At 38.9% G+C, this 12218-nt stretch overlaps 2 protein-coding genes across 2 annotated transcripts; both read right to left on the bottom strand.

Moving 5' to 3' along the window:
* Nucleotides 1-141: 141 nt before the first annotated feature.
* myl7 (myosin, light chain 7, regulatory) lies at nt 142-1920 on the bottom strand. Its single transcript, XM_087788039.1, has 6 exons — nt 1819-1920; nt 860-935; nt 571-675; nt 415-493; nt 310-358; nt 142-246 (listed from the first exon to the last, which is right to left on the bottom strand). Exons 1-6 carry the CDS (start codon nt 1852-1854, stop codon nt 142-144), a joined length of 450 nt encoding a protein of 149 aa, XP_087644165.1. The 5' UTR covers nt 1855-1920.
* Nucleotides 1921-3706: 1786 nt separating this feature from the next.
* On the bottom strand, nt 3707-11210 carry gck (glucokinase (hexokinase 4)). Its single transcript, XM_087785793.1, has 10 exons — nt 11136-11210; nt 10912-11074; nt 10697-10851; nt 9953-10072; nt 9797-9892; nt 9639-9738; nt 6148-6331; nt 5530-5685; nt 3926-4159; nt 3707-3854 (listed from the first exon to the last, which is right to left on the bottom strand). The coding sequence occupies exons 1-10, from the start codon at nt 11208-11210 to the stop codon at nt 3707-3709; spliced, it is 1431 nt and encodes a 476-aa protein (XP_087641919.1).
* Between the last annotated feature and the right edge of the window lie 1008 nt (nt 11211-12218).

The following is a 12218-nucleotide window of genomic DNA, read 5'->3' as shown; positions in this document are numbered from 1 at the left end:
GCAGTGTGTGAAGGAATGGCTGTAAAGAGCTTGTAATCATCATCCTGTGGAGGTTTATTGTTTAACCGGGGCTTGTTTTACAAAAAAGAAGAGATGAAGCAAGAAGATCCTCTTTATTTCAAGTACAGTTTTAAATCGGGGTTAAGATTCTTCTTTCTCGTCCCCGTGTGTGATGATGTAACAGAGGGATTTGTAGTCGATGTTGCCGGTCGGGTCGATGGGGGCGAGAGCGAAGGCCTGATCCACCTGAAGAAGAGCAAAATGTTAGTATTAAGACGTCAACAGTGACGACGAAGTCTGAGCACGAACCTCCTCTGCCGTGAATTTGTCCGCCTGGTTCATCAGGAGTCGCCTGAATCTAAAAGAAACATTGATTATTAACAGAAAATATATTGGAGACTCCGAAAGTCTTACTCGTCTTTATTGACGAAGCCGGTCCCGTTGGGGTCGAAGAGCTTGAACGCAGCCAGGATAGTGTCTTCTGGGTCAGTTCCTTAAAAAAAGACAGCTTTGATTTATAAAACAGTAGATTTATTATGTTGTGGCGAGTTTTCTTTTTTTTAGATTTACCGTTGAGTTTCTCCCCGAATAAAGTCAAGAAGACGGTGAAATTAATGGGTCCTTTGCCTTCGTTCAGCATCTCGTCGAGCTCCTCCTCGTTCACGTTCAGCTTTCCTGATCATTTAATAATAATAATAACGTTTATGACATTTCCTTTTTAAACAATTCACTGAAAAAAAAACTAAAAACAATTAAGGTGGAGGAGAAAGATTAAATAAAAAATTAAACGAAAAAAATTATAGTTTAAGTAAAGAAAATTAAAATAAAACATCTTTTTTTTCAAGTTTTATTTTAATACCCAGTTGTCCGTATGTTTGTTTCAAGTCCTGCTTCTTGATGACGCCGTCTCTGTCCTGGTCGATGCAGCCGAAGGCCTGTGAAGGAAACATTTAAATAAAAACACATCAACAAATCACTCTTTGACTTTAAAGGAAGATAAATTATATATCTTAGAGATAGAGATAAATGTATCGACACAAAACTTATAAAAGATGAAAAATAGGAAAATGGAAATGAATACAAAATATATAAATACATGAATCAATACATGAGGAAGTAACTTAAAATATAGATAATGAAATGTACAAGTACATTTAAGTTAAAATGTTAAAATAAATAATAACAGCATTTTTCAACAGAAATTAAGTCATATGTTTCTTCATTTCATTGTTTATTTGCACGTTTATTTATTTATTCACGTATTAATAAAGCTATTTATCTATCATCACAATAGATGACAGGTATAGAGAGCCGTGTTATTTTATTTTGTAATGTCACTTCCTTTTAATAACAAAAAGCTAAAACAACTAGAAATGATCATGATGAAATCAAAACACTAAGTTGAACAATCAATTTGCGTTCATTCAATATGTATCTAAGACTTAACCTCAGTAAAATATTTTTCACTGTTGAGTTAGCATTTAGCTTAGCTGCGAGCTAGCACGTTAGTTAGCATGCTACAAGTAGCCATTATTTAAACAGCATGCAGAGATTCAACTTTTATTTTAAATACATCCTCATTTATAACTTTCCAACAACTTTAAATATTTAAAATTTCACTTTAAACACACTTTTATGAAGTATTATTTAATCATTAAATATTGTTAGACACGAGGGTTTGTGCTGTATTTAAGATGTTTTATTAGCGTAATAGTAAATTAAATGTAACTGGTCTGAAGTATAATTGACTGTAAATAATTGTATTATATCACAATAATACTATTATCACATTTAATCAACATTTAATTTCAAAGTCACCTCCTTGAACTCCTGGATCTGCGACTGCTCGAACATGGAGAAGACGTTGGAGCAGGACTTCTGTCCTCCTCTCTGTCTCTTGTTGGACGCCTTCTTGCTCGCCTGCACAACACACACGTCAACATCAGGAAGAAAAACAACAATATTTCATCAAAGCGAGGCGAGGACGTACCATGGCGGGTGATGATGATGTCGCGTTCTCTCGGGCGTGATGTCGGGCGAGCTTTAAGTATCGCCGCCTTATCTTTCTTCTCCCATAATAACCTGTGGGAGCCACAGAGACCCCTACATGGACAACACTGTGGTCAAGAGATAAGAGTCCACTTGGTGTCCACGATGACCAAAGATGATGGTTTTTAATGCATTTAAATAATAAAAGAGTCATTTTTTTTGTTAAATATATGAAATTAAATCATTAATGTTTGTTTTACTTCCTTTGTTTATATGATCTCTTCCTCTCTTTCCAATTTCTGTTTTACTTTTATTTTTTTCATCACCGTAAGTTGTTTTCTTGAATATTTTCTTTTTGTGTTTCATCCTTCTTTATTACCTTTGTCCTTCTTATACTTCCTTTCTTCTCTTTCCTTTTCTTTCTCTACCATCCCTATAGTTAATCTTCCTTCCCTTTTTTTTTTTTTACTTTTTACTTTTACTCACTCATCTACTAGAGCTAGGATCCTACATTACTTCAAGTGAATTTTTTTTTTCTTTTTTAATCTATACAATTCTATATATATTGTTAAAATTAAAATACCGATACACTGATATATTGCAATATTTCTTTTCACAATACCGTAGTAATATTCTGTCGTTGTTTGTTTTAAACAAATCATATTTTATTCATAGTTTTTTCCTGATTTATATTTCAATAATAATTTGTTTAAAATAAAATAATTCGATTTTTTTATTTTTATTTAAAATTAACATGCAAATATTCACACTGTTTGTTCCTTTTTTTGTGTTGCAATTACGCTTAATTTCCACTGGATGGCAGCAGTCATTCTGCCGTTAAAAAGGTATAGTATAACCTACAAAATCTCAGGATTGACTGAGGACAAGAGGATACAGTCGACTGCATCAGTTTTTAAAGCTGATATTTGGACATATTTTGGTTTCAAAACAAATGAAAGCAGTTACGACTTCGTCAAGAGTCATGTGGTCTGTAAATACTACAACACCAGAGTCAAGTACTCGACAATACTACAAACATATACTTGTTACTACTGTATGATAATGTGTTGCATCTCCGCTTAATTACTCAATTGTGGCACTCCTGGCATTCCTTTGATATGCCTGTCAAGCTAAATTAGAGCAACTATTCATAGCTGAGGACAAGAGGATACAGTGACTCCAGCAGCTTTCAAAGCTGATGTTTGGACATATTTTGGTTTGAAAACAAATTAAATCAGTTACGACTTCATCAAGAGTCATGTGATCTGTAAATTCTACAACACCAGAGTCAAGTACTCGACAATACTACAAATATATACTTGTTACTACAGTATCTTATCGTTGGCCCTGTATCGTAATACGTATTGTATCATCAGATTAATATATATATGTACTTAACAGTTACACAGCAACTTTGTTATCTTATCTCCTTCAGACTAGTTCAAGGTCACAACAAGTTTAATTAAGTACTTTTTATTTACAGCAAATATTTATCACGCATACTTTGACTATATACATATTTAAACCACGGCACAGCAGAATTTAAATGTACAAAGAGTTGATGTTTTTCTAAATGAGAAATAGCGTCTACTAGCTTCATGATGGTTGTGTAGTTATAGCTGCATGTTTGTCGTCACACGACCGTGAGGATCAGTTTCAAAGCTGCAGTTGCTCTCAAGCGTTGAGTTGTTGAAACAGTCTCTGCAGGAGTTCGCCTTCAGTGTGTCAGCAGGCAGGCGGCCATCTTGCAGGCCACGGCTGAGATCAGGGCGGCGCCGCGACCGCTGCCTTCCTCCGACTGGATGAAGGTGATCTCGCAGTGCGGCGTCAGCTCCCAGACCACCTTGTGGAACCTGTCGCGGAAGCTGAAGAAGAGCAGAAAAAAAAGAAGTTTAGAAGGACAAGAATAGTTCCCGGGGTCGCCGGGTCGTCGTACCGCGGGTGAAGCTTGTAGACGGAGCCGTCCACGCCCACCGTGATCTTCAGCGCCTCCTGGCTGCGCTTCGTTCTCATCAGGTTGATGACCCCGGCCAGTCCGGCGCCGCAGAAGTGGGCGGAGCGAGTGGAGACGCTCTCGCAGACCAGACGCACGATGTCGCAGTCCAGCTCTGAAGGCAGGACGCCCAGCGACGACAGGATGTTGTAGATCTGTTTCCTGTCCCCGGTGTCACTAGAGAAGATGGTTGGTGATTAAAAGATGAACCGTCTGGATGATTTGTAAGGTTTCATCGAGCATCAAAAAACATATAGTACACATGCCAGGCCTGTAGGTGGCATGATTTGTTGGTCAGGTTTGGTCAATCATATCAAAAGCGCGACATATGAACCATTAACGCCATTTTTAGTTGTACAAACACAACTTTAACTGAGTTACACATGCTTATTTAAAGTGAACCTTCTCAGTGACTGAATACTGAAAAACTTTTGTCCTTGTTGAAGTTTAAAATTTTGTGTTTTATAGAAGTGCAAAATTAAATTCACGAACCCTGAAAATTAAAACATTTCCTGGGAAATATTTTACAAAATCTGACAAACATGTACAACTTCCTAATAAATCCAAAAATGTAAAAACTCTAAAACTAAATGACAATTTCCTGAAACAATTTGACGGATTCAGGCCTCCGGGTCACATTGACCCTGAGATAAGGCAAGGGTTAAGAGTTTGTAAATGTGTTTCAGGAAACTTTTATTTTGTTCTATAGTTTGTAAATGTGTTTCAGGAAACTTTTATTTTGTTCTTTAGTTTGTAAATGTGTTTCAGGAAACTTTTATTTTGTTCTATAGTTTGTAAATGTGTTTCAGGAAACTTTTATTTTGTTCTTTAGTTTGTAAATGTGTTTCAGGAAACTTTTATTTTGTTCTTTAGTTTGTAAATGTGTTTCAGGAAACTTTTATTTTGTTCTTTAGTTTGTAAATGTGTTTCAGGAAACTTTTATTTTGTTCTATAGTTTGTAAATGTGTTTCAGGAAACTTTTATTTTGTTCTTTAGTTTGTAAATGTGTTTCAGGAAACTTTTTATTTTGTTCTATAGTTTGTAAATGTGTTTCAGGAAACTTTTTATTTTGTTCTTTAGTTTGTAAATGTGTTTCAGGAAATTTGGATTTTGTTCCATTGCAAAAAATATACATACAATTAATACAATTTTGTAATTTTTTTTCAGAAAAAAATTGTTTCAGAAAATTGTACATTTTTTTCAGAGTTTGTAGATGTGTTTTTCGAAATTTTAATCTTGTTAACGAGCTTTTAATTTGGTTTCATATTTTTTAAATTAGTTCCAATGTTGTAGTTGGAAATTTTCTTCAGAAAACACCCAGTTTGTCATTGTCTTTCAGGTGTGTCTCAATTATTTAATATTACTGTGCGATACGTGAGACTCTTAATAAGTAAGTAAGTAAGTAATTTGTATTTATATAGTGCTTAATGATTTGAAAATTCGTAATGTTTCAACTTTTGTCTTTTGCTGACATTTTATTTTCAGAGAAATGGATTTAATCTTGTGTTATTAAGACAATAAGGGAAAGTTTATCATCTAAGACTCACCTCTCCACTTGCGATACGTGGCGCGTCTCGAAGCAGCCGCGAGTCTTGAGCATCTCCGAGGCTTCTCCGTTGAAGAGCAGGTCTTGGTTGACCAGCTTCATCAGGACCAGCCGCACCAGCTCCCCCATGTACTTGCCACTGATCAGCTTCTCGTAGCTGCCGCGACAAAAACATTCATTCATCATCCCACAAACGTGATGCTACACCGTTAGCTCGCGGGTGAGTAGTTGTTGTTGTGGAGGAAGTTTGCGAGCAAACACAGGGGGTGACGTCAGAGCTTAAGAGGCTAAATGAGGTCTCAGCAGTTGCCGCTGTGGTGGCCTCATCGGCGTCGAGGGTAAACAGTCATTAGGGCGACAGGCACTGTGGCGGTCACCAAAGAAGGGGTCATTAATCTGGAGCCTCCTTCCTCAAACTCAACTCTGACGTGCACGTTTGCCAAACAGCCTCGAGAGGAGCGGCCCGTGACTTAGCAACTCCCGGCAACACCTCCGGTGAGGGTCATGTGACTTGGATGTTTGGCTAATGGATCCACGAAAACACCAGGTAGAGTGTTTGGCACGTTTTGGTAATGACCCTGAGATAATGATGTTTGCCGTGACACGTGGAGGCACTTACAGCTGATGGCCGGGGTTGAGCGAGGACTCGTCAACCACGCGGTCGTACTCCAGCCTGTAGTCCTCCAGCTCCCCGTGGTCACCGAACGCCCCCCATTCCGTGTTGACGCACATCCGGCCCTCCTCGCCCTCCACCAGCTCCACTGTCCTCATCTCTTCCATGTAGCAGGCGTTACAGCCGGTACCTGCAGATCATTGAGGCTGTTGATTGTCACCAACTATCACGTAAGACTAACCAACAATCACGTAAGACTCACCAACAATCACGTAAGACTCACCAACAATCACGTAAGACTCACCAACAATTATATAAGACTCACCAATAATTGTTTTAGACTCACCAACAATCATCTAAGACTCGCCAAAAATCACGTAAGACTCACCAACAATCGTGTAAGACTCACCAACAATCGTGTAAGATTCAGCAACAATTATGTAAGACTCAACAATAATTGTGTAAGACTCACCAACAATCATCTAAGACTCACCAACAATCACGTAAGACTCACTAACGATCACGTACGACTCACCAACAATCACATAAGACTAGCCAACAATCACGTAAGACTCACCAACAATCCCGTAAGACTCATCAACAATCGTGTAAGACTCACCAACAATCACGTAAGACTCATCAACAATCGTGTAAGACTCACCAACAATCGTGTAAGATTCACCAACAATTCTGTAAGACTCAACAATAATTGTGTAAGACTCACCAACAATCATCTAAGACTCACAACAATCACATAAGACTCACTAACGATCACGTACGACTCACCAACAATCCCGTAAGACTAGCCAACAATCACGTAAGACTCACGAACAATCATCTAAGACTAGCCAACAATCACGTAAGACTCACCAACAATCACGTAAGACTCACCGACAATCATGTAAGACTCACCAACAATCACGTAAGACTCACCAACAATTACGTAAGACTCACCAACAATCACGTAAGACTCACCAACGACCATCTAAGACTTACCAACAATCATGTAAGACTCGCCAACAATCACGTAAGACTAGCCAACCATTACGTAAGACTAGCCAACAATCAGGTAAGACTAGCCAACAACCATGTAAGACTCACCAACAATCACGTAAGACTAGCCAACAATCATGTAAGACTCGCCAACAATCACGTAAGACTAGCCAACAATCAGGTAAGACTAGCCAACAACCATGTAAGACTAGCCAACAATCATGTAAGACTCACCAACAATCACGTAAGACTCACCAACGACCATCTAAGACTTACCAACAATCATGTAAGACTCGCCAACAATCACGTAAGACTAGCCAACCATTACGTAAGACTAGCCAACAATCAGGTAAGACTAGCCAACAACCATGTAAGACTCACCAACAATCACGTAAGACTAGCCAACAATCATGTAAGACTCACCAACAATCACGTAAGACTCACCAACAATCAGGTAAGACTAGCCAACAACCATGTAAGACTAGCCAACAATCATGTAAGACTAGCCAACAATCAGGTAAGACTAGCCAACAACCATGTAAGACTAGCCAACAATCACGTAAGACTCACCAACGACCATCTAAGACTTACCAACAATCATGTAAGACTCGCCAACAATCACGTAAGACTAGCCAACCATTACGTAAGACTAGCCAACAATCAGGTAAGACTAGCCAACAACCATGTAAGACTCACCAACAATCACGTAAGACTAGCCAACAATCATGTAAGACTCACCAACAATCACGTAAGACTCACCAACAATCAGGTAAGACTAGCCAACAACCATGTAAGACTAGCCAACAATCATGTAAGACTAGCCAACAATCAGGTAAGACTAGCCAACAACCATGTAAGACTAGCCAACAATCACGTAAGACTCACCAACGACCATCTAAGACTTACAAACAATCATGTAAGACTCGCCAACAATCACGTAAGACTAGCCAACAATCACGTAAGACTAGCCAACAATCAGGTAAGACTAGCCAACAACCATGTAAGACTCACCAACAATCACGTAAGACTAGCCAACAATCATGTAAGACTCGCCAACAATCACGTAAGACTAGCCAACAATCATGTAAGACTAGCCAACAATCAGGTAAGACTAGCCAACAACCATGTAAGACTAGCCAACAATCATGTAAGACTAGCCAACAATCAGGTAAGACTAGCCAACAATCATGTAAGACTAGCCAACAATCAGGTAAGACTAGCCAACAACCATGTAAGACTAGCCAACAATCACGTAAGACTCACCAACAATCATCTAAGACTAGCCAACAATCATGTAAAGACTCACCAACAATCATCTAAGACTTACCAACAATCACGTAAGACTCACCAACAATCATGTAAGACTTACCAACAATCACGTAAGACTCACCAACAATCATGTAAGACTCACCAACAATCATGTAAGACTCACCAACAATTGTGTAAAGACTCACTAACAATCATCTAAGACTTACCAACAATCATGTAAGACTCACCAACAATCATGTAAGACTCACCAACAATCAGGTAAGACTAGCCAACAATCACGTAAGACTCACCAACAATCAGGTAAGACTAGCCAACAATCACGTAAGTCTCACCAACAATCATCTAAGACTTACCAACAATCACGTAAGACTCACCAACAATCATCTAAGACTCACCAACAATCATCTAAGAATAGCCAACAATCATGTAAGACTCACCAACAATCATGTAAGACTCAACAACAATCACGGAAGACTCCCAAACAATCACGTAAACCTAGCCAACAATCACGTAAGACTCACCAACAATAATCTATGACTAGCCAACAATCATGTAAGACTAGCCAACAATCAGGTAAGACTAGCCAACAATCATGTAAGACTAGCCAACAATCAGGTAAGACTAGCCAACAACCATGTAAGACTAGCCAACAATCACGTAAGACTAACCAACAATCATCTAAGACTCACCAACAATCACGTAAGACTCACCAACAATCACGTAAGACTCACCAACAATCATCTAAGACTTACCAACAATCACGTAAGACTCACCAACAATCATCTAAGACTCACCAACAATCATCTAAGAATAGCCAACAATCATGTAAGACTCACCAACAATCATGTAAGACTCAACAACAATCACGGAAGACTCCCAAACAATCACGTAAACCTAGCCAACAATCACGTAAGACTCACCAACAATAATCTATGACTAGTCAACAATCACGTAAGACTCACCAACAATAATCTAAGACTAGCCAACAATCACGTAAGACTCACCAACAATAATCTATGAATAGCCAACAATCACGTAAGACTCACCAACAATAATCTATGACTAGCCAACAATCACGTAAGACTCACCAACAATAATCTAAGACTAGCCAACAATCACGTAAGACTCACCAACAATAATCTAAGACTAGCCAACAATCACATAAGACTCACCAACAATAATCTAAGACTAGCCAACAATCACGTAAGACTCACCCAAATCATGTAAAGACTCACCGACAATCATGCCAACTTCACAGCTGCGGTCCTCGTAGTAACAGGAGATCATGGTAGCAACAGTGTCGTTCACCATGGCAACCACGTCCATCTCAAAGTCCTACAAACACAAAAACAATGAGCCCAGAACTCAAGCCACGAAGACGCCCGACTCTCACCCCTCGTCTCTTGATAGCATCTCGCAGTAAACCCACGACGTTGTTTCCTTCTGCGCCGGACGCTTTGAAACCTTTGGTCCAGTTGAGCAGGATTCCCTGTGAAGGACATGAAGTGGTTTCAACATCAACGGCAGGTGGTTTCAGATCAACTGTTACCTTGTCGATGTCCTCGTGACGGACGGGGAAGGAGAAGGTGAAGCCCAGCGGGAGCTTCTTGTGTTTGAGGTGATGTTTGTCCAGGAAGTCCGACATGCACTCGGCGATGTAGTCGAAGAGCTGCGGGGAAGCAGGAAGTAACTGTGATGTCACACTGGATTCACTGGCGTCGGCAGGATTTGTCAATGTGTCCAAGCCAGAAGATTCATAGAATATTGGATAATCTGAGACCCTGTCCTTGTCTTTACTCAACTTCTTGTCAATAAAAAGCTACATGCAACTGCACTGCTGAGTTCCCTGAGAGGGAGTGGGACAGAGAGGTGTTGCAACACAAGCTTGGACGAGTTTTTCAGCGTTAATATGAGTGAAAAAAAAAGTGATTTAATTCACATTATTTGTCCAATCGGGAAATGTTATTTTACACAAGCAACTGCTTGTTCATCAGTGGAAATACTGGATAAACATCTGTCTTAGTTAGTCAAAAAAATTTAAGTTAAGTAAGAAAATTACTAGCAAAAATGCATATTTAATGGATAATTAATAGAAGTATATATTTAAAATGTATATTTGCCAGGAACAGAAAGTATGAGATGAATTTTGATCTTGTCTTTTCATTAAATTTACATAATCTCTGTCCCTTATCTTATCTATATCAATATACCATTAATCTAGTTTGATTTGAGCCACAATTTGGTTCTGACCTCACGTGAAGTAATACGACGAACAACCCGGTGAAAGACTCACCATCTCAGCCGTGCCTGTCATGGCGTCTTCAGGAATGGAGTACATCTGGTTCTTGGTCTCCACTCTCCAGCCCCTCTCCTCGTCTGCGCCCACCTTCACCAGCATCACTCGGAAGTTTGTGCCCCCCAGATCCAGGGCCAGGAAGTCTCCCACCTCTGAACACGGGTTCAAATGCTTGGAACTCTTGTTTCGTGTGGCAGAAGCGGACGACCTACCTGATCCCTCGGGTGTGGAGCAGACGTAGGTGGGCAGCATCTTCACACTGGCCTCCTCGTGAGTCTCGATGCGAAGCCCTCGCTCCATCTCCCTCTGCATCCTCTCCATGATCTCCTTCAGCTCCTCCATGGTCAGCCTGAACTCCGTCAGGATTTGCTCCACCTGTGGGAGTGAGAAGATGTGAGAGGAGAACAGAGCCTGGATTCCTTCTGGACCTTCTCACCATGTGGATCTTGTTAACTAAAGACCCGCGAGGAACCTCCAACATCTGCTCCACACACGAGCTGACACAAGGCATCTTGAAAAGTGTGGATGTGATCAGTGAGTGAAGAGTGAGGAGTATATATTTCCAGGTGAAGTGGGCCGGCCTTCGCGGTCCCACCCCGACTCCCCATCTGCCCATGAAAGACTGACCTACTTTCAGGCTGTAGAAACCTCGTGATCCCTTCAAATAAAGTCTGAAATACCTATAATTACACCTAAAATAATGTCTTTTTTAAAAATATTTTCAGTACAATAGATCATTTGTCAAACAAAATTATGATTTTTAACCTTTTTTTAATATAAAATCTTAAAATCTAAACGAATGGTTACAAGAAAAAAAATTGCTTTCAGTAATAATTATAATAATACGTAGTAAGTAAGAAAGTAAGTAATTTATATTTATATAGGGCTTTTCCAGACCAGGGTCACAAAGCGCTTAAACCATCAAAACAATATTCAATAAAATATATACTTAAAAGATCTAGATAACACTGAGACAAACACAGGAGTCTCAGTAGTACTAAATAAATATAATATAACATATTATATATAGTACTTTTGTGTATCTAGATGTGGACTCTACGGACATAAATATTACATTTAAGTCGTCTAAAATTTTTGTGACAATACAAAAATACTGTTCAGAAACATTTCTCAAAAATACAATTACTGATAAACTCGTTAAGATAATGTTAGAAACTCTTATTTAAGACAGACTCCCACTAGGGGGCAGAATAAAAATAATAATCAAAAGTATTGTAATCATTGCATGATGTTTTTAATATTGATTCAGCTAAAGCCAGACATTTGTTTCAAACTTGGACTTCATTTTAACCAAATTAAAAATGTTTCAATTATGCATGTTTTGTCTTTTTTATTGAATTTTCACATTTAATGAAACATATGCGTGTTCAAATGAACCGCTAATAGTAATACAAATATCTCACTACTCACTAATATCATCTCATATTGTCACAAAGGCTTTTTAATGAAAGTTATTTCTAAAAAAAAAAGCCGTTTGATGCTATTAGGCTAATCGATA

Source organism: Callionymus lyra, chromosome 1, assembly GCF_982586985.1.
Source record: "Callionymus lyra chromosome 1, fCalLyr1.hap1.1, whole genome shotgun sequence".
In the NCBI taxonomy this organism is placed as follows: domain Eukaryota; kingdom Metazoa; phylum Chordata; class Actinopteri; order Syngnathiformes; family Callionymidae; genus Callionymus; species Callionymus lyra.
Note: the sequence above shows the minus strand (reverse complement) of the source record. Positions and strands in the feature narration are given on the sequence as shown.

What these genes read in the sequence shown, in the direction of transcription:
- myl7 (XM_087788039.1), bottom strand. Translation starts at nt 1,854, where the DNA reads ATGTTCGAGCAGTCGCAGATCCAGGAGTTCAAGGAG. An exon ending in GGCTTCGTCAATAAAGACGA is followed by an intron (nt 359 to 414) that starts GTAAGACTTTCG and finishes TGTTTCTTTTAG; the next exon opens with ATTCAGGCGACTCCTGATGA. An exon ending in ACAAATTCACGGCAGAGGAG is followed by an intron (nt 247 to 309) that starts GTTCGTGCTCAG and finishes GCTCTTCTTCAG; the next exon opens with GTGGATCAGGCCTTCGCTCT.
- gck (XM_087785793.1), bottom strand. Translation starts at nt 11,210, where the DNA reads ATGCCTTGTGTCAGCTCGTGTGTGGAGCAGATGTTGGAGGTTCCTCGC. An exon ending in TGACAGGCACGGCTGAGATG is followed by an intron (nt 10,073 to 10,696) that starts GTGAGTCTTTCA and finishes GCTTCCCCGCAG; the next exon opens with CTCTTCGACTACATCGCCGA. An exon ending in ATGCTATCAAGAGACGAGGG is followed by an intron (nt 9,739 to 9,796) that starts GTGAGAGTCGGG and finishes TTGTGTTTGTAG; the next exon opens with GACTTTGAGATGGACGTGGT.